We start from the raw sequence: 19897 nt of genomic DNA, 5'->3' as shown, positions 1-19897 counted from the left end.
TCCAGTGGGTTTTAAAAGGGTTGTTTGTAGTATTTCCTCCATGCTTACCAGGTCCTGAAAGTCTCCTGTTCGCTGTCTATGTGACCATCCCTGGGAGAAGAGGGCTAGCTGCAGGAATCCTCTTCAATGTGCTTTTTATGAAGAAGTGGTTAAGACTGTGGGGAAGATTGGTGTCTGAAGATGGATGTGGACTCAAAAGGCCCCTGTAAAATCTACTGTTGGTGGATGAGGAAGGCTTAGGTGGAGGATTTTGGAATGCAGTAGTAACTCATGGATGCTTTCTGGCATCTCCAGGGACTTCCTCTGTTAACAGATACTCTGCTTGGTAAATGCAGAGAGTGCTTTTCTGTCAGCTATTGCGAAGGAAAGCCTGTGCTGTTACAAGTTGTGTCTGGAATGGCTGGCAGCACAAAGAAATTCCAGACAACAAATCAGCTTCATAGAGGAGCCAAGGAGGAGAAGGGCTGTAGTGGACCTGGTGCTCACCAACAGAGAGGAAGTTGGGCAGAAATGCCAGGAAGCCTGTGTGGATGAACAAGGAGCTCCTGGGCAAGCTCAAACACTAAAAGGAAGCCTACAGAGGGTGGAAGCAGGGGCTGTAGCCTAGCAGGAATACAGAGAGGTTGTCCAAGCAGCCAGGGATTGGGTTAGAGGAGATAAAGCCCTGAGAGAATTTAACGTGGCCAGGGACATCAAGGACAAGAAGAAAAGCTTCTGTGGGTATGTGGGTGATGAAAGGAACACTAGGAAAAATGAGAACCCTCTCTGGAAGGAAAGGGGAGACCTGATTACCTGAGACATGGCAAAGGCTGAGGTACTCAGTGACTTTTTTGTCCCCTTCTCCACCAGGAAGTGCTCCAGCCACACTGCCCGAGTTGCAGAAGGGAAAGGCAGGGACTGGGAGACTGAAGAATCACCCACTGTAGGAGATCAGGTTTTAGATCATCTGAAGAACATGAAGGTGCACAGGACCTGTTTAAATTCATCCAGGGGTCCTGAGGGAACTGATGGATGAAGGGGCTAAGTCACTCTCCATCATATTTGAGAAGTCATGGCAGTCCAGCTAAGTTCCCACCATCTAGAAAAGGGGAAAAATTACCTCAGTTTAAAAATAAAGGGGAAAAAGGAAGACCTGGGGAATTACAGCCTGGCAGGATCATGGAGCAGAGAGACTGGAACATGTTACTCAGAGAAGTTGTGGATGCCCCACCCTTGGAAGCATTCAAGGCCAGGCTGGATGGGACTTTGAGCAACCTGGTCTCATGGGAAGTGTCCCTGATGATCTTTAAGGTCCCTTCCAACCCAAAGCATACAATGATTTTAAATAAGAGGTTTTGCATCTTGAAGAGCTAAAGGGGTTGCTTCAGTAGCTGTGTGATTTAGTGCATTGATACTTTGGGTTTGAAGCTTTTGCTGCTCTCTCCTCTTTCTGCCACTGGGTGACAATCCAACCTAAACTTAGACTACTCCATTTCCTCACCTTTGGAAAGGAAAGAGATTTGCTATAAATATGTAATGAAAAGCACCAGAAAAGGGGAAGGTGCTGCTAAAAATGTCACCTGATTTCACTGGCCTTCTGCTCTTCTATTAATGGAGGGCTATGCAAATGAAAATGACTCTTCCCTGTCAGTGCTTCTGTCACCTTGTTCTGTGTTACTGCCAGGCTGCAGCAGTCCTGTGGCAAGTAGCTGATGGCTGCTGGATCAGGCTGATTTGTTCCTGTACAGGCCAGGGGCTGCCAGTTTTGGGAAAACCCAGTCCAGGGCAGGCTGCTTCAGCACCAGCTGGTTAACACTGCTCTGCCAGCCCTTGCAACTATTTGTCCTCTTCTGGTGGGATATAAAAGATGAACTTGATGGGATCTTAAATTGGGGTTGAAAAAGCAAATCTGCTGTGGTGATTCTTTCATCCTGATGCTTTGGCAGCCTTGTGGCAAACACAGCTTTACCTCTTGGTACACAGTTATCACTAGTGATTTATTTGCCAAAGTATTTCACGAAGTAACCTTTGGACAGAGTGCAGTTCTCAGTTAATTTTTTTTAAGGGTACTGCAGACTGACTGGACTTGTGCCCCATAAACTCCCTCTATTTCTACAGGCTGGACAGACAGGATTTATTCAGTTTGAGAGATTAAAGACCTCTGAAGTCTGTAAATCCCAACTGTGGTGCGTGGCACAATGCTAAGCAACAATCCTTGCATGGTGACAGGCTACTTAACCAGGCCGTTGGTGTTCCACTTCTCACAAGAACCTTAACACTTCATTTTAGCTGGCTTCCATTCTGGTGTTCTGCTGGATCCTGATAATCTATCCATGATATGCAGAAGTGGGGGGGCCTGTAGTAAAACCCAGATGAAACAGGTTGGCTGACACACAGGTCTCATTATGCAGCATAAGGGGTGCTTAAGAACAGTATTTTTCTAGAAACAATTTTTTTCTAAAGAAATTTCTAATCCTTGGTGGGCTCTCAAATGCAGGAGTAAAGCAGCAGCACTAAAATGCCTGTGGAATAAACAAACTGGCATAAACTCCTCTTGATGCTCCTGTGAAGACTGGTTTTACAGGCTCGTTCCACAGAGGCTGAGTCAATGGTGTGTTGATTTCAGATGGATGGTGACACACCTGCCTTGAGCAAGGAGAAACCTGGAACAAGACAGGCTTGGAAGTAAACAGCCAGTCTTCTCTCTTGATGATATGAGTGCAGGAACATAACACCTCTGCATCTCTGAGACTGGCTCTTCTCTAGTGTGAGAAGTCTTACTGGATGCAGGAGCATTTACAGAGGTATCGAAAGGTCTTGTCAGAGCATGATTGGCTTTTGGTGGTAGGAGAAAGGGCCTGTGGTTCCCTAAGAAGGGAGGAAGTCCTCTCTGCATAACTCCCAGAGAAGCCTGAGGCTGCTTCCTGTGTCTTACCCAAGCTTCTTTTGGGACAGACATGGAATATGAGAGAATGTTGCCCTATCTCCTGAAAGGCTTGGAGAAATTTTGGATGTAAAACTTTTTTAATGTAAAAATTTTGATGTAAAACTATCCAAGGAAAGGAACCGAGCTGGAGTACACCACAGCTGTGCATTTTAAAAATGTGTTTTGTTTTGCTTTGTTGGTGGAATAGATGTTTCTGCAGGGCACAAGTATCAAGAAGATTTTGCTGAAGCTATTTAAAATGTTGCTCCACAGTTAACGGCCCTGTTTCTTTTCTGGAGCAAACTTCTGTACTAGAGCTGCTGGAACATAACTCATGCGTGCCCCTGACACTTCTATGCAAAAGTTGGTTTCTGAGAGTGAACAGCTGATGAAAGTGACTGCAAAGCCTTGGCATAAATCTGATTCCTTTAAATTTGTGTCTGCTTTGTGCCAGTAAAAACTTTGCAGGTGTGATAATGACCTCTTAAGCTTCTGGGTCTGTCTGCTCATTGATCACAACAGGGATCTGATGATGCTGACACTTGGGCCGTCTCATCTAGCCTGCTTAAAAACAGTGCTGCAGAAGAGTGAGCACAAGGGGGCAGCTGATTTTTGCTAATTTGTTTGAGGTAGGGACTGAAGAATTTAGCAGTAAGTTGTTGTTGTTGTAGTTAGCTATGTGTGCAAGGCTTTTTCCTCACAGTTAGCAGCTGTCGTGTCTCCTTATCTGTCTGCTGCCAGCTAAACCTTGTGTTGGTTCCAGTGCAGCTGCGACTCCCCCAGCTGTCAGTGGGCTCTGAAAGTCAGTCAGGTTGTGAAATTGGGTGCATCTGGTACAGGCAGAACTTCCAGCTCCTTCATGTAGAGCTGCTGATGTCAAGAGAATGCAAAGTGGGAAGTCTGTCAGTCAGCAATGCTTTACATTTTGGTGGCAGGCAGTTTGTTTCCTGTGCAATTTAAAAAGTGGGTGTATGAGAGGAAATATTTGCAGAGCAGAGCTTTTGAGCAAATTCAGATCTCCATTTGAGGATCACTGGTCACTTTGAAGCTCTGGTAAAACTCAGGTTGTGGTTGTCCCACAAGCTCTTAATGTCACTGCTGGGATTGTTCCTTTTTTTTCTTCAACATACAGGGCTGGCAGAAACAAGTTTTCCTTCTCACCTTATGCCCTAAATCTTTACTAAAAATATTTTTGAGTTGCCATTGTAACCTGAAATAGATGTCAGAGTCCCAGCAAGGTCTGGAAGGGTATGAACTCCTTGGAGTGAATTGGTGAACTGTGAACCTTGGTGTAAATTGTAGCCAGGATGCAGAGGGCAGAGACATTTGCTTTTTGACAGCTGCATGTCATTGTGATTAAATGGTATTTAGCTGCAGTTCTTTAGGTCACTGCTAGCAGTGTCCTTCTCTTTAATTACCCAAATCCTTCCTGAGTGAAGTGCTCTGGAGTGATACAAAGAGCTCAGTTGACTTTAGCTCTGCTCCTTTCTCTGGTGCTCATGAAAGCTCTGTTACCATAGCTGAGGGGATGATGGATGCTACACTTCCAGTGTGCCTTTCTTGGTGGAAGGCACACTGGAATTATGTGTCACAGGGAACACATGGATGCAGCTTTGAACATAAGGCTGATCTGTCTTTCTCAGCAGGTGCTTGTCTGTTTGGATAGAGAGGTCTGAACAGTCTTGCTGCATTTTCCTTGGGAGAACAGCAAAGTCCTGTTGGATTTGTCAGCCTGCATGGTGTCAAGTTCACCTGGCTTTAACTTCTGTTGCTCTGACAAATGGAGAATTGACTTGCTGAGGAGACTGAGATGAAGCACTGTGTGCCAGGGGCTTGGAGAGTCACACAGGGGACACTGTTGTGTGACATGCTCACTGCCTGCATGCATCTCTGCACAGACCTGAAGTGACAGCGTGCTGCCTCCTCACCCCCACTGTGGCATGTGAGAGGCAAATGACATCTGTTCCTGAACACCAGGCTGTCCTGCTGGCTGAAGGAAGGAACATGGATGTGCCCAGCCTTGTTCTGGGCTGGACTGTCTAGAGCTGACAGCCTGATTGGAAGCTCTTGGCATTGTGTGAAGCATGCAGCTGAAGGAGAAGAGGGATTGAGACCATTCCTAACGCCTCTGAGATACAAAGAGCAGCTCTTCCTGGGTTCTCTTGCTCTCCTGCAAACTTAGCTGTGGCTTGGCTTTCCTGCTTTGTGGACACCCCAAGCCACCATAGCTGACTATTTCTCCTTGTCTTTGGCACCAGGCTGTTGGTGGTGGCTTGTGTGATGGGTGAATATAGCATCACATTACATCCTCTTGTGGCCCTTCTGGAGCTTTCTTTTGAGCACTGCTTTTTTTTTTTTCCCAGCCAAGACACTGCTGTTCTCAAAGATAAGATGCAGCACAGCTGCCTCTCCAGCACTGGATGCTGAATTTAAGCTGCTGCTGGGCCACCTATTCTTTGCAAGTGGTGTTTCTGAAGCAGAACTTGAGACTTGCCCAGCTTTGGGATTACTTGGAGCAGGTACCTCAGCTGTACTATTAATACCCTAAGATCCCCAGACCTTGGCTTAGAGCCCTTCACTGGCCTTTCTTGACCAAATGGTTATAAGGGCTGAAAGCGAGGGTGTTACTGCTAATAGGAGTTACAATATTGCTGCAGAAAGGCAACAACTCTTGGAAGAAAAGGAGTGTTTGTGGAAAAAAATGTATTCTTTGTGGCTTAGATCGGGGCCCTGCCTGTTTAGAAGTGCTGGTGTGTGTATGACTGATCATGGGCTCAGACTTTATGGCTGTTTTAAGGGAGCAGCTACCCAAATCCTTCCTAATAAGGACCTTAGTTCACTGTAAGCAATAACTGGCCCATAGGTGAAGACTGAAGACTTGAAGGAATGGTAGATGCCCACCTAGAGAAGACCATCATTGTACTGAACCTGAATATAAGATGTGGTCTGCCAGAGAATAAATGTTGTATATTAACCTGAATGGAACTATGCTGTTTATCCTCAGCAGAATTATTCTGTGGGAGTATGATTAGATTTATTTGCCTTGGCCTTTGCAGCCGTGCCCTTTCACAGTGCAGCTTAGCTTTTGATTAAAGTGGAAGCACTAGTTAGACTCTGTCAGTTCTGGGCTGTCTGTGTTTCAAGATGCCCTTATCCATACCTCTTCCTGAAAATAAAAGAACAGCTCTCCCTCTTGCATTCCTGACAGAGGTGTCTAACCATTTCCCTGGCACTGGAGAATCTTAAAACGTGTGTGTGTGTGTGTGTGTGTGTGTGTGTGTGTGTGTGTGTGTGTGTGTCCGTGTCCCCAGGCAAACTATCCCATGTTGTAAAGCTTTCCTCAGTGCTGTAGTCACACATGCTGTGGTTTAGACTTGTTTCCATCATGGCTCTGTGAAGGTTCATCACAAAACAAGTGCAACAGAGCTTCCTGGGAGTGCTTGGAAGTTCAGCCAGAGTGTGGATGGTGAATGAATGACAACACGTGTTCATGTGCAGTTTAGTTTTGGACAAATAGATACACAACTGGATAGCAAGACATTCAGTCAAGGCAGGCCTTGTCTTTTGAGTGTCTTTCTCAAGGAAAAATCAACCATGTGCTTTGAGAGAAAAGCTCTGTGGCAGTTCTGTACAGGTGTTCTCCACTTCAATATTGACCTCAGTAGTCCAGGCAAGGAAAAACTCTGGGTGGGAGATCCCCTGTAAGTCAGGCTCTTATGGAGCAAGGTCTTGGTGACAGTGGGCAACAGGGATATGTACTTTTTGTGTCCACGGTGTTATCCAGACCTCAAAATAGCATCTCAGCATCTGTGAATAAAAGGGAATTGGTGAGAAAGTTCAGGTGTCTGCTGATTGTTCTCAGCATTGCAGGCTGTGATGGGACAGGGGAGAACAGCATCCTTTTGTCTGCCCACTTTATCCTAGGAAAAATACTGTTTGCCAAGTAATCCTGTCTTGTGGAAGAGCCTGTGTAAGGATTTCCCCCACCCACCCAGGAAATCTCTATTTAGCACTACTCTATTTCTGCTCACTGTCCTGAGTCACCCAGGAGTATGGGCCAGGTGGATGTATCTGGTTCAACTCCTTGCAGACAGGAGCTGGCCCTGGATGCATGAAAGGTGATAATCTAGCCTCACCCCAGCTGGCTCTGCAGAGGAGAGGCCTGTACACGTATGAAGACATGGAAGAGCTGGTCTGAAGGTGATTGTGCAGCTAGAGATGGCCAAGAATTCCCTGCAGTTCCTGGGCACCCCAAAGGAGTCGAACACATACCAGTTGCAGGTTTTTTTTCCTCTGAAATTGACAGCTGTCCAGGCTGGAGTGATCCCTCTTCTCACACACGGTGCGTTTGATTTCCACGTGAAGCATGTACTTCAGCCCTCTGACAATCTAGAGAAAGCAGTTTCCTCCTTTAAAGTGAGGGCAGGGGAAAGAGATGCCAAAACTGTGTCTAGGGATCAAGTGCTACACCCAAGAACTGTGTGTCACCTACACAGAGCCCTCCTGTGGAGCAGTGCTATAGGGGACAGGTGTAGCAGTCCTGAGGAAGATCAGGGCTGTTGGGTCTTGGATGTGCCATAGGAAGGTCAATTAGAAGATGTTTTGGAGGATCACCAGGAGTCAGCTGCTCTTACCTGTACCATGGCTTTCTTTATCTGTGATTCCTTAAACAGAAAGAGGTCATTGGAGCTGTTGTTGTATCTGTAGACCCCAAAGCGAGCAGCCTTACGGACCCCAGGGTTGTTGGTGTTCACTGGGACAGGGAAGCCAGGTCTTATGGTTGGGTGGGGTGGTGGTACATTTGTAACTGAAACAACACAAAACATCAGTGTAAAACACATCAGGGGCCTGAAAGGGTGGGAGCTTCAGCCATCTGAACCAGTGCTAAACCTTCCTATTTGTCCAATGCATTTGTGCTTCAGGTCTCTGCTCACATCCGTTACAAAGCAATTTTCCTTTGTATGTTTTGAAATGGTGAAACGGTCCTAGGAAATGAAGTGACATAAACAGATGCTGCCAGAAGTGAAAGCAGAGCTCAAAATGACTTAGAAGAAGCCAGAGTATCACAAATATTATTTGTTTCTTGTATGACTCCCACTTTATAGAAGGACCAACTCTGAATCTGCTTATGAAAATAGATCATGTTGCTCAGAGTACAGTATAGTTTTGATAACATATCAAACACTGGTTCGAGAGTCCTGCTGCTAATTTGCATATCTTATCTTACAGATACAAGTCTTTCCCCCACACCCCACCCTTAAACCTTTGATGGCATCTTGAGGTTTTTATGTTAGAAGGATTTAGATATTAGGAAGAAATTCTTCACTGAAAGGGTGATAAGCTGCTGGTACATGTTGCATCCCTGGAAGTATTCGAGTCCAGGCTGGATGGGGCTTTGAGCAACCTGGTCTAATGGGAGGTGTCCCCATCTGTGGCAGGGGAGTTGGAAGTAGATGGTCTTTAAGGTCCCTTCTAACCCAAACAATTCTATGATTACCAAGGTCATGGAGTGGAAAAGCAAGATGTGTAGGAAATAGAAATTGGGGAGTGTGCGAGGGTTAACCCTTGACCTTTCACATTAGAGCATTTCATAGAATGATTTACTGTATATTTTTATTTGGTTTTCTAGTTCCTTCCCCATGCACTGCTTATTTTTCAATAATTTAAAAGAAGCTCAAAGCTTTCAGTTGATGTCACTGTTTCATCCCCTTTTACATTTTCCTTCCTCTCTGTTTTCCCACTTCTGAAATCAAAGAAAACATCCCCAATCCCATAGAAGGTGCCATGCAGCCACTGCTGATGCCAAGGCCTGCCAGTGCAGGAGGTGACCCTGAGTGTGTGCCTGCAACGAGCCTGTGTGTGCGTGTGCACACAAATGTGCACACAGAGGTTGTACTAAATCTGCTGTGAAAGTCAAGCTTTTTATCACCTCTAGCTTTTTTCACAGATAGATCTCTCACCCACAGCCAGCTGCACAGAGCCCAGGCTGTGTACTAAAGCCAGTTTGCACTGAGAAACCTAAGCAGAAGACAGGGGCAGCTTGGTGATCCAGAGTCTATTTAAAAAAAAAAAAAAAAAAAAGAAACCAACCCAGAATGATGTACCATCATCAACATGGAAGGTGACAAAAATTTATCTCACATGCTTATGCACATCCTATTGACACTGTCACATCCTTCTCACAGGTGTTAATTGCTGCACCCACTTGTAACAATGCTCAGAGATTTATGCCTTGACCTGCAAAGGAGAGACTCGATTCCACATCCCTCCCCAACCCAAGGATGTCCAAATCCCTCTCTCTTCCTGGCTGATACCTCAGCTACCTTAGTGACCCCTGTATTTTGTATTTTCTTGCAGGTGGGAGCTGAGAGACCCAGGCCATGTGTTGGAGAGGAGCAGATGTTCTGCAGGTGGCTTTGTGTCTGGTGTGGAGGTGATGAGCTTTCCTGTCCCATGCCTCTGATCTATGTTGCCACTGGGTGTTGCAGCCAGTGCTGGGCAATCTGGTGGTATTTTTTCACCCAACAGTCCAGAATCCTCTTGTAGGTCCCAAGACTATTCTCTATGGGATGGTGTTTTCCCACTGCAGCAAGGGTGGGATTCAAGAGTCACAGAAGCTCGTGACCATTCAGCCTTGGACTGAAGGTATTTCTCAGGCAAGCGCATCTTACACAGTGCTCAACTCATGGGTAAAACTTTTCACAGAGGTTAAGGCACTGGGATCCACAGGTGATTCAGGAGGGCTGTGCAGGACCTGTCTGCAGGCAGAAAGGAAGCTCGAGGCAGAGCAGGGCCTTGGTTTGCCCACAAGGCCCACTGTACTCTTCCTCAGAAATGCAATGCTTTTTCCTGTGCCATCAATACCAACCCAGCAGCTGTAGGGACCAGCTTTTTCCTGAGCTCACCTAGCAACTGAGACATTCTCCCAGGCTGAGAGCAGGTCGCTGCCTTGGGCTCTTCTTGCTGCTCCCCAGCACCTTGCTTGAATATCTGCTCTCATGCCTGTTGGAAAGTCAGGTGTGGCAGTGGTGGGGGTGTTGATATCACTGCTCTTTGTAGAAGGGGGTGATAACCCCAGACTCTTTCAATCTTAACACAATGTCCTTCTGTGGCTTTTGAGAGCCCTCAACACCTCTTGAGTCATGGTGACGTCTTTTATAGGCACGGGGTGAATGAGACTGGCTGAAATCACACTCTGTTTATGGGAAGAAAACTATTGCGTGTATTACTCAAACCAAGAGTCAGAGTCCTAGAGCCCTTGTTCCTGACTCCAGTGCCTGGGAGATCCAGCAGTCACACATGGCCAGGCCTCCAAAATGCATCACCTGGAGAGGTGAGCGAGCTGGACATGTGTTGTAGACAGCTTGACTCAATACACAATGTGTTGTAAGAAGATGATAGGTTATAGGTTGTATTTTCCCCCAACTTTCACCAAGGGGTACTAGGCATTTTACCTCTTTCACCTGTTGCAACTTGGTGTTGAAAATTACTCATACCAGAGCAAAGTGGGTACAAAATCTACTGAGCCCTTGTGGGAGAACTTTACCCCACCATTTTCCTCTGGGGACTCGGATTCCTTCAGGCTAGGATTTGGTTTTCCTTGTGTACTTCCATTCTTATTCGAGGTGGTCACTGCATGGCACACACACTGGGCTGAAATAACTTTTACTGTTTGCAATAGTTTGCAGTACTGTATTTCCAAACCCCAGAGACTCTCTGGTGTGAGGTACCTGTAATTCTGATTTTCTCTCTGCAGCCTTTTCTGACTGTTTCATCCCTGGCTTGGCTTGAGTGCCATTACCTAAAAATTTGCATTTGTGTAAGGTGATGGCCCCATTCCAGACACAAGCCAGAATTGGCTCAGAGGGTCAAATAGCAGTGCAGGGCTCTAGGCAAACCAGCATTCCTGAAACATCCAGGTCTGGGTGGGAGTAGACTTGGCCAGGCACCTAAAATACTCAGAGGCCCTGAGTGTGTGATCTCATGATCCAAGCAGACAACTCTTGCTGCTCTAGTGAGAGATTCTTAGGACCAGAGCATTCATATCCAGAGCCCATCCTTGGGTTTGGAAATGTGAAGAGAGAGATGGAAAAGCCGGCCCTCCTTCTGCTCCTTCTGTTGGACAATAGTAGGGTTAAACTCTTTTCTTGCTCAGTTACCAGGCCACCACTGTTATTAAGCAAACAAGGGCTGTTCTTGCAGAGATGAGCTGAATGTTGTATGAGATGAGCTGAATGTTGTATTAAGAGTCTCTCTCTTGTGCTTTTCTCCTTTAGGATTACTTTGGGGACCTTGTTCCTGCAATATGAGAGCGCAATCCCGTGGATGCTCCCTCCCAGGCTGCAGTGAAACTGACAGGTTGATTTTTTTTCTGCCAGGTGCTTCGGAAACCTCCTCCCCATTACTCCCTCCTTTCAAAACTTCCTCCCTCCAGCAAGGCTAGGCTTTAACTTTACATTTAAGATGTGGCAGAGTTCCTGCATGCCTCTGCAGCCCCCAAAGGAAACCACAGCAGAAACAAAAAGCTACTGGCTAACCAAACACCATCCCTGAGTTCTTTCTGTGTATGGGAACCAGAGTAATACTGAAATAGAACCAAAACCTTCAGAGAAAAACACTCCTGTCTGCAGCTCCCATTCTAAAGATTTAAGGCCAGCTGCAATCAAGAGAGTTCCTTTGCTCAGCAAAGGAAGAAATGAAACAGGGTAATGCTTCATTAAAAGTCAGCTAATCGGCACTCAAGTGTCCATCTGTACTTAGCAGTCAGATTGTTACCCGCAGTCTTTAGATTTAATAATCAAGGTCATGCAGAGTTTAAACACTGACAAATGAGTTAAAACCATAAATTCACTTTAAAACCCCTAAATGATATCTTTGGATAGCATGGTTCACTACATGAGGAGAAAGTCTTCAGAGCAGTCAGGTTTTCAGCTGCAGCCTGAACCCTGCGGTGCTGAGCCAGCGTGGGCAGCCGTCGGAGAAAGGCTGTTATTTACCAGAGCATTACATAGTAGCACTCACAGAACCCAAACCACAAGGAAAACAGCAATTATTTTCCATCCTTACCACCTGAAGTCCCGGTGAAGCTCCAGAGTGCCAAACAGCAAAGTGCAGTGAAGCTGCAGGCAAAGTTCACTGCCATCTTCACCACGTCAGAAGAGGAGCCTGACAGCCTGACAGAGGAGTAACTGCCCTGCTTCCTGGAGGAAGCTGGAGAAGAAGTGCCTCTGTGAGTGCTCTTATTGGCTGGTGGGGTAGGAAAAAAACCACCCTAAAACCTCCTGAATCATCACAGCTCTGATGCAGACTTTGTCTCCTGCTGACGACCACATACCTCGAAGCCGAGCCACAAAGCTGTGGCTTGGTGATAGCAGCACCAGCCTTGCATGAGACAGGGACTTTTTCTTTGACCCTCAAGGATTGTGCAGAAGCATGGACAGATACGTGTGATGCAACACTGGAAAAGGGTGTGGGGGTGAGGAGAGTAACAGTCATGTGCTTTAAGGATCATGGGGAAACTTCATACCTAAGAGATGGGCAATGAGCCCTGGGGATGTGGCTCTTGACTTGCATACATGCATCTGTGTGTGGAGACCTGACAGAGATGATGGATCCAGTGTCTTGCTTCCCCTCATGTGGAGATGTAGGGTTTGGGTGAGGCAGACAGGGAAGTTTTAGGGGTACCTACCCAAGGAGGCTGTGTGGAACAAAGCCAGTAGGGAGAACATCACACCGTACATTTATGAAAGGTGTTATGACAACAGGAAAGGGCTGCATTAGAGAAGATGAGTTTTTTTCTAGGTGCTATCCAGAAAGAAGAGAAACAGGGGGAGAGGGGTATTTTGTCTCTCTGTGGCTTGCAGAGCTTTTCTGCTCTTTTTGGATTCCCCAGTGTCGGTCCTTGGTTTCCAGAGAGATCCTCTCTAGGCAGTGCTGGCCCATGCTGAGAAGCTTGAAAGACTACGGAAAGGGCTTAGTTGCCAGACCTTGTGGTGCAGCTGAAATAACCAGCTGACAGATTCAGGAGACTGGGAGATGAAGCATTGTCTCACAGAAGGGCTCATAGGAGTGGACCTCACTGTGTGCATTTGTTTCAGGTGAGCAAGAAGGTGATGGCTGCCCTTCACTTGCCCCAGCAACAAATCGTGCTCCTTTTTGAACAAAGACATCTTACTGCCTCAGGTAAAGTCCCAATGCAGGGCACTGTGGGTGGTGTATCAAGGGCTGGAGGAAAATATTCTTAATGTTTTTCGTAGGAGGAGTTTAGATAAACCCTCTTTTGAAATGTCCCACAGAGAAAGAATGGGGCAACTATAGTGCATCACATTTATCATCAGTCCTTGCATAGGCTGCTGAATCAGACTCTTAAGCCTGTGGAAAGCATTGGGGCAGAATGAGAAGGACTATACTGAGGGGGTTTTACTTACTCTCCCTCCCTTTATTTCTTTTTTGAGCTCACATGGTAGCCTGTCCTGTGGCTGGGACACAGGTGGAGACTCAATCAGGTATCTTCAGCTCCCCCCTTTCTCCTGAAGTGCTATTCTCTACAGTTTCTACCTCATTGACAGGCTCTGCATAGAGTCTTTCTGAGCCTATAGTCAGGTCCTCTAACATGCAAGAAAGAGGTGGCTGGGACCCTGTAAGGCCCCAAAACTCACTTGATGAGCTACTTAAAAGGGTTTAGGGTTGTTCATGTACTGAGTTGGACAAAGGGGAGAAATACAAACAAGATATTCTCAGGAGGTCAAAACAACAAAAAAAAAACCCTTTACTGGTATCTTTAGAAAATCAGAGAACTTTGGCAAAATGTTTAAAGTACCCTATAGCAGCCTTCAACTATATAAAGGGGGCCTAAAAGAGAGCTGGGAGAGGGATTTTTGACAAGGGGCATGTAGTGACAGAACCACAGGAAATGGCTTTAAGCTGACAGAAGGCAGGTTAAGATTAGCTATTAGGAAGCAATTCTTTATTGTGGGGGTGGCGAGGCACTGGCACAGGTTGGCCAGGGACATTGTGAATGTACCATCCCTGGAAGTGTTCAAGGTCAGGTTGGATGGGGCTTTGAGCAACCTGTTCTGGTAGAAAGTGTCCCTGCCCATGGCAGGGGGGTCAGAACTGGGTGACCTTTAAAGTCTCTTTCATCCCAAACCATTCTGGGATTCTACAATAAAGCCAGACAGTGATTTCAAAAAAGCAGTGTGTGTCTTCAGAGGACATATTTTTTCCTGTCTTCTTCCCTTGCCCCTTCTTTCCATAAAAATTGATCATTTACAGCTCTTCCATATCAACTTTTCCTTTTTCTAGTGCTCCTTTTATGATTTTGTTGAGGAAGTTTCTCCAGTTCTTTTCTCCTAGGAATTAACAGAGTGCTCACTAATGAGCAGTAGTGTTAATAGTGCTAAGTGGTATAATGTAAAAAACCACAAAGAACATGACACCAAAAATCCCACAAAAAAAACCCCAAACCCCTCCCCCCAATAACAGACAAATAATACCAAACTCCTCTAAGCCCACAATGTACATATACCTGTTATTTTCCCTTGGGAAATTTTTTTGCTGTGGTATAAACCCATGGCTGGAGGCTGTGAGTGTTGTCCCTTTGCGAGGTCTCATTCCAAGCAGGGGCCACATCCTGGGATACTGCTCTGTGCCCCAAATCCATCTGCAGAGGTAGAGCAGCGTGATGTTTTGTGTGACATCCAACCTCAGCAAATGAGTCAGATACTCTTATCACTGAAGCTCCCTGAGGGTCACTGATAGGAATTTCATCCCCTTTCCCTGGAAAGCATGTGTAGATCTCATCCACACCAGCACAGGGCATGTGAGGTACTCTGCGGAGTAGATTTCACTCACTGAATTTCCCAGTGTGTGAGCAGGCATGCTGAACAGGGAGAGGATGAGAGTAAGTGGGCACAGAAAGACTCACAGATTATCCCAGGGTAAACAGAGCAGTTGCTTTAAGCAAACAGCTAGCCCTGACCCACTCTAAACCAAACTTGTGATCTTTCTGCATTAAGATGGATTATATAGATCCTGAAGACTTGCACACATGAAGAACCCTTGTGTTTGGGTTTTTTTGGTCTGAGTAGGAGATGTTTGTTGCAAGTCTTGGGATACCAAGTCTGCTCTGTTTTCTGCAAGGGAATTTGCAGGGTTGTTGTGTTCTCTCTCTCACTATTGGCCTGAGTTACAAGAGGCTTTGGCAACAGTGCAACTCTGGGGACTCTTCAGATTAAAATAAAAAAACCCAACCAAACTTCTCTTATTCATAATTCAAGGATGTAATTATATCCTCCTTTGGACTGAAGAAGCAGAAGCCACCGTACCTGATATTTGATTTTCATTTGGAACATGAGGTGGACTTCTTCATCATCACTTTTTGCCTCAGTTGTTTAGGGCCAGACCTTTGTCCCTGCAGCACAACCAAGCAGTTGCTACCATGCTTCCTGGAACAATTCCACCAGGATCTGCAAAGGATCCTGTTGGAATTATACTCCTGTAAATGCAATCAGCATCTAGCCCTGCACCCACAATATTTAATTTTCAGTTCTGACTTCCTTTTTGTACTTCATGGATCCATGGGGGACTGTAAGAAAAACTAATCTCATTAACTTTTGAAGGGAGATGGAGGATGGCTGGAGTGTGTTTGAATTGTACATTCCAAGGTTTTAATTAAGACACATTTACCACTGTCAGTAGTTGGGTTTTTTCCCCTTTAAATCTTTTTAACATCTTCCAGGCTTTCATCAGATCTCCAGGGCAGCAAATTTAGTTGGTGTTGTTTTAATGAAGGTTCTGAGCAAGAGGATTCTTTTCTGGTACTCAGCTGGAATAAGGAAATCACCACAAATCAGCTTTTGGTAGACAAGTACATGAGAATATGTGTTATTTTGGTAGAGTGGCAACAGCCTTAAAGGTGAAAGAGCTGGATTTGATGTCTTCTTCCATACTGGAGATCTGCACTTTGCAAGGGCAAAATATGTTGAGGTGCAGAGAAAGGATAGTTCAAGGAAGAAGAACCAGGATAAAGAATTCAGTTGAGGACTCAGCTGCTCCTCTACCTTCTTACAGCAGGAAGACCTCGCCAGCCCAGCTTCTGTAAGCGGAAGACCACCTGGACAAGCCACAGGGTACTTGCTACCCTTCTGAGCAGGGGCGTGGCTGAAGAAGTTTGGTGAGGTACAAGGGGAAGGAGCATTCAGTCAGCAGTGGTGGCCACACTTGGGAATATGTGTCTATGTACTCAGAAACAATGCATGGGAGAAATTGGTGGGTTGACCTCTAACCAGAGAATTTGTCTACTTGCCTTTCCTGCCAGGTGCTCTGTAGCTCACTCACACTCCCCTGTGCCTCCACTGCATAAGGAACTGACGTTTCAAGGGGATTGAGGCTCATGTAGTTGCAGCTGCTTTTTTTTTTTTTATCCTCCCTGCAATAACTTCTGAATTTCCATCCAATATGAAAGCAGTCTGGAAGACCTGAGGATAATCTGGTTACCATATATTTCTAGAGGAGAGACGTGAAGAAGAAATAACTTGGCTGAGGCAGGGGTAGGGGGCACAACAGTGTCATTATTTAGTTTATCTGCCAGCAGCACTGTCAGCTGCTGTGCAGAGATGGCTTATGGATTGCACTGCAGGGTGCTGTGATGTGTGTGAAGACCCCTCCATGTTTTACCTTGTGGCTGTTTTATTAATTTTGACACGGACAAACCTCCCAACCCTTCCCTCTCCAACTGAAAAGCCCAGGTGCCTGGAAATATTGGTTCAGCAAGCTGGCTGGGGTCCTCTTTGGAGACCAACCTCATTAAATGGGTCTTATCACATTGGAAAGTGACCCTTAGGGAAGCTGCAGAGGGTTAGAGCTGCTAAAAACCCATCCAGGTGGCCAAAGTAGGGGTAGCAGTGAGAGATCGCCTCAAGCTGGCAGCAGTCAAGGTCAGATGAACGCTGTGTTTTCAGTATTCAGGATCAGTCCTAACACAAGCCATGAAAAAGCAAGTGCAAGACACAGTGAGACACTGGCACAGCAGTGCAGACCTCTGCCTGCAATGCAGTGCATGCTGCAGGTCTCCCAGTGTGAGGGGAGACAAATCTGTGCTCTCTAGCTGTGTTTGAAAATCCCTTCCACAACTCGATGGAGCTCCTCTGCCTGGCAGGTACCCAGCAATTCACTGCTGGTGAGACTTGGATCTGAAAGCCCCAGTCTGCTTCTGCTGGGCTGTGTTCCCTTTCACCAGCACCGCCAGCTCTTCCCTGGCTCTTCACATCCACAAGGAACAGCCACCAGCTGAAGGAAGGCTGAGATGTGCTTTCATACATGTGTGGCAACACCAGCATGTGCAAAATGCTCCCTGGGCTATGAGGATGGTGTTGAAGAATGGTGTCCCATAGAGAGCAGAAAGTCAGGTCCTAAATATAATTTAAATCAAGCAGAACTTTGTGCTTGACTACTTTAGGCACATGTGGTGCCCACGCTGAGGGTAGCAAATGAAATCCCTCCTCCATTCCCAGCCATTCTGCTTCTCCCTGTAGTTTGGGCAGAGGCTGAACAGCCACATAATTGTTATCTGCTGAAATCCATCGCTGAAAAATGTGGTTCTATAGAGAAAAAAGTGAAGAATCAATCAGGGCTTAATGATTTTTCCGTGACTGCAATAATGGCTGTTTCTCAGCGATTGGAATCCCTGTCCTTCCACTCCTGCTGTAAGGCTGAGGAAGTTTTTGATCATAGGCACAAAGTGAAAGCTTCAAAGCCCTTGTCTGCAGAAAAAAGGGACTTCTCAAAAACAGCTCTGCCTGAGAGGGCACTTATGAACAGCCCCTGCTTTGTCAGTGGCTATGAAGAAAACCAAGTAGTTACCAAGGATGGAAGAGCTGTGCTTAAGTTTTATAAAAGGACCCAGAAATGCCACTAAGCCTCCCTGCTTCAGAGCACTGTGTGAGCTGTGCAGTGGTGGTCAGGGAACAATGGGATGCCTTTTCACCTTGTCTCGAGGTCCTGTGAGATTTCTGCACTTTTCTTGGAAGGAGCAAGTGCAGCTGGCTGTTGTAGACTGGCAGAATTAATTTAGCCACGCTAGAGACACTGCTCGGGAATTTTTTGCAGAAGATTTTTTTTTTTGCAATGTCAAAATATATTGCTGTGAAATGAGCTCTTTCAGGTACCTTAGATTTATTTTATTCTTCTGTTTTCCATGAGAAATACTCAGGCAGAGCAAGTCAGAGTGCTTTGGATTGTGCTGCCATTAAACAGGGCTGCTGCAGTGCGTCAGGGGAGCTGTTGTAACACATGCTGTGTGCAGGGTATGGAAAAGGGTCAAGCTGTGTGTTAACTTTGATCTCCCTCCGGGGCTGTCTTGGTTTTCCAGCACATTTAGGTTCCTCATTTTGCAGTATGTGCCCTAGGTGCAGCCAAATTCCAACACTTCCCCCTGGGCCCATGACCTGAGTTCTTGCTCTGGCTCAAAGATGTACGTCCTGTGTAAGACCGGTAGAGTGGGAAGCTGTGTGTCAGTGGCATTGCCCTGCAGTCCTTCAAATTGACTTTTTTGGGCTGTGCCTGAGGGTGAAAGCTGAAAACTAAGGAGTTATCACTGGCAATTGGAGCAGAGATGCAGGAGGGGAACAGACCGCCTTGAAGCTGACCCTGTCCAACCTCCCAAACAGCCACAGTGATCAGGTCTTCCCATTGATTTCTGATTCTTCAGACTGCTGACCTCTCTGAGACAGTGGGTTTAGAGTTTGAGCAGAGATCAGTGAGCAGCTCTCTCAGTCAGAAAGAGCTTTCCTCCACAGAATAAAGTTGCTTTGTCACAAGCTGCCTGGGGAGACCCATCACCAGGATGAGTAATGCAGCGGGGTTAAGTGAGACTGAGGCCCTGCAGATTTTCTGTGTGAGATGGAAGGAGCTGGGAGAACTTAAAATGAACACTGGGGTGTGAGAAAAATTCCCTGGACACTCAGGGAGGTTGCTCTTCTCCTCCTTCTCGCTGAGTAGCCCAGCATCATCACACGAGCACACTAATGAGTCAGGGGAGAGGGGAATGGCAGCCTTGGGACACTTCCACTCCCACCAAATAACTTGGGACACACACCCTCTTGTCTAGGCCTGCTTAGTTGTATGAAGGCATCATCCAGAAAGCCAAAGAACCATTTGTATGAAAACTTAGGGAGGCTGCTGTGTCACTGAAGAGCTGGGAACATTTATCTTTTCTTTCCTGTGGGAATATGTACTTCTATGTAAACCAGCAGGGTACTAAGTAAAAGGTGGAATTGAGATGAACTCAGAGCCTGTAAGCTACACCTCTGCTCTGAGCTGGGCTGAGATTCCAGGACACTGTGTGTCCTGTGCACTGTGGAAAGGCATTCCTCCTGAGGTTGATGAAAGTGGCCAGGAGATCTTGGGCAGGACCTTGGAGGAGGCAGAGATTGGCACAGAAGGTGTGACATTTTTGGGATTTATTCCAAAGCAAAGGAGTTAATTTTCCTCCTCTGGCCTCCCAGGTGTGGAATGGGAACTGTATCTTTCAGAAAAGCACTCAGAGCTGAGCTGAACATGAACTCCAGCTGATGTAAATGCAGTTTCCATCTTAGCGCTTCCCTTAGATGGAATTAATGTCAAATGGTAAATCACATCCAATAGCTTGATGTGCCTGCCCAACTCTATCCCAGCTCTGGGACCACACTGCTGAACTCTGCAGACCTGCAAGAAAGCCAGAGTCAGTAAAAAAGAGGGCTTTCTCTTGATTTACAGGGCCTGTAACTCATAGCTCAGGTCCTATTTGATTCTTTTTCATTTTCTGTCATCTGTAGATCAGTTTAAATGGGATAAGCAAAAGAGTTCTGAAGGTGAGTTCATGGTAGGCTCTTGCATGTATGTATGAAAAAACCATCTTTTCCTTTGATTTGGACTTGTTTCATTTTGTTGTGCATAAACACCATCTACTAATGAGGAGCTTTTAGGAAGTGAGTAGCCAGCTGTCAAACTGCT

The 19897-nt window shown here is 46.2% G+C and overlaps 1 protein-coding gene and 1 long non-coding RNA gene across 2 annotated transcripts in view; one reads left to right on the top strand and one right to left on the bottom strand.

Annotated features, from left to right (window-relative positions):
• Positions 1–16: 16 nt before the first annotated feature.
• Positions 17–12279, bottom strand: CST7 (cystatin F). Its single transcript, XM_069009461.1, has 4 exons — positions 11972–12279; positions 7540–7712; positions 7178–7294; positions 17–6712 (listed from the first exon to the last, which is right to left on the bottom strand). The coding sequence occupies exons 1-4, from the start codon at positions 12045–12047 to the stop codon at positions 6620–6622; spliced, it is 459 nt and encodes a 152-aa protein (XP_068865562.1). The 5' UTR covers positions 12048–12279; the 3' UTR covers positions 17–6619.
• Positions 12059–19897, top strand: part of LOC138107786 (uncharacterized) — a 26881-nt gene continuing 19042 nt past the window's right edge. Inside the window, exons 1-2 of the long non-coding RNA XR_011149702.1 lie at positions 12059–12134; positions 13003–13087. This is a non-coding gene — a long non-coding RNA (uncharacterized lncRNA). The remainder of the gene's footprint in view (positions 12135–13002; positions 13088–19897) is intronic.

The sequence above is a fragment of the Aphelocoma coerulescens genome, chromosome 3 (assembly GCF_041296385.1).
Source record: "Aphelocoma coerulescens isolate FSJ_1873_10779 chromosome 3, UR_Acoe_1.0, whole genome shotgun sequence".
In the NCBI taxonomy this organism is placed as follows: Eukaryota; Metazoa; Chordata; class Aves; order Passeriformes; family Corvidae; genus Aphelocoma; species Aphelocoma coerulescens.
This window is presented reverse-complemented; position numbering and strand designations above follow the sequence as displayed.

Coding starts and splice junctions, on each gene's coding strand:
- CST7 (XM_069009461.1), bottom strand. CDS start 12,047: ATGGCAGTGAACTTTGCCTGCAGCTTCACTGCACTTTGCTGTTTGGCA. Junction 7,713..11,971: donor CTTCACCGGGACTTCAGGTG/GTAAGGATGGAA, acceptor GTGTTGTTTCAG/TTACAAATGTACCACCACCC. Junction 7,295..7,539: donor TAAAGAAAGCCATGGTACAG/GTAAGAGCAGCT, acceptor TGCTTTCTCTAG/ATTGTCAGAGGGCTGAAGTA.